General features: G+C 62.8%; 1 protein-coding gene across 1 annotated transcript in view; it reads left to right on the forward strand.

The window, feature by feature from the left end:
• Positions 1–1,246, forward strand: part of LOC104471986 (ubiquitin carboxyl-terminal hydrolase 36-like) — a gene marked incomplete at both ends in the record, with an annotated part of 5,367 nt that overhangs the window by 3,288 nt on the left and 833 nt on the right. Inside the window, 3 exons of the mRNA XM_010087511.1 lie at positions 167–278; positions 579–719; positions 1,035–1,135. Of these exons, the coding sequence (XP_010085813.1) occupies positions 167–278; positions 579–719; positions 1,035–1,135 (354 nt within the window). The remainder of the gene's footprint in view (positions 1–166; positions 279–578; positions 720–1,034; positions 1,136–1,246) is intronic.

Below are 1,246 nucleotides of genomic sequence, written 5' to 3' on the forward strand. Positions count from 1 at the left end.
CAGGCTCGTGAGGAGGACCTGAGCCAGCAGACGTGGCCGTGAGCAGATGCCCTGCTGCGGTGCCTGGTGTCAGCAGGGTCATTTCTGTGGGGTTTGCCGCTTGGCCAGGGCTGGCAATCATCTGGGTGGTGGAACAGCTGCAATAGCTCGAGCTCTTCCTGTGCAGGTGCAAGAAGAAAGTGTCAGCCAGCAAACGCTTCACTGTCCACCGAGCCTCCAAGGTTCTCACAGTCTCCTTGAAGTGCTTTGCTGGCTTTGGTGGAGGAAAAATCACAAAGGTGAGTGCTGGGCCATCCAGAGCTGGAGCTGTCTCCTGGCCAGAGGCCCTGCTGCCTAGAGCAGGGGGGGAGGTGGTTCTGTGCGCAGCGCGAGCTCTGCCGCTGCCCTGCAGCCCTTCCCCAGCTGTGAGGTGCCGTGGGAGTTGGGCTCATCCTGGCACCTTCCTCAGCGTGACCTCTGCTTGGGGAGAGCGGGTCCCCCTCTCGACAGAGATGGGACTCGTAGGACAGCTGAGCTGCTCTTGCTCTAGCAAGAAAGCCGTCTGCTGCGCAGGCTCCTGAGACATCCTCTCTCTGCAGGACGTGGGGTACCCCGAGTTCTTGGACATCCGGCCCTACATGTCACAGAAGAACGGGGATCCCGTCATGTACGGGCTGTATGCGGTGCTGGTGCACTCCGGGTACAGCTGCCAGGCAGGGCACTACTATTGCTACGTGAAGGTGAGCCTGGGGCACTCTCTGGGCACCCCCTCTGGGCTGGGGGCGTGTGGGGGGCTCGTGGGACACGGCAGTGCGCAGAAAGGAGGGGGCTCAGCAGATGTGTGTGGTGTGGAGCAGTGGATGGGGAGTACAGGCTGTGCTCCGCCGCAGGGAGCGTGGAGGTCTGCTCTCGCAGAGTCTCCTTGCCTGCCCTGGGCCGCCTGTGGGTTTTGGGGACAGGAGCTCCACCGGCACGCGCTGTTCCTGCTGCTCTTCAGTCCAGGAGGGTCCCCGGCCACAGCTCGACCCCATTCATTCTCTCTTTTCCTTCTGCAGGCCAGCAACGGGCAGTGGTACCAAATGAACGATGCTGTGGTCCGCCCCAGCAACATCAAAGTGGTCCTCAAGCAGCAGGCCTACGTGCTGTTCTACCTGAGGTGAGAGCGCCCGGCGTCTCCCGGCCCCTCCTGCCCCTTGCTCTCAGCACTGGGGACAGGGCTGGTAGCAGGCTCCTGGGGGTGGGAGGGAGCTGGGCTCAAGTTGCCCCG

This window comes from Pterocles gutturalis, unplaced genomic scaffold, assembly GCF_000699245.1.
Source record: "Pterocles gutturalis isolate BGI_N339 unplaced genomic scaffold, ASM69924v1 scaffold15471, whole genome shotgun sequence".
In the NCBI taxonomy this organism is placed as follows: Eukaryota; Metazoa; Chordata; class Aves; order Pterocliformes; family Pteroclidae; genus Pterocles; species Pterocles gutturalis.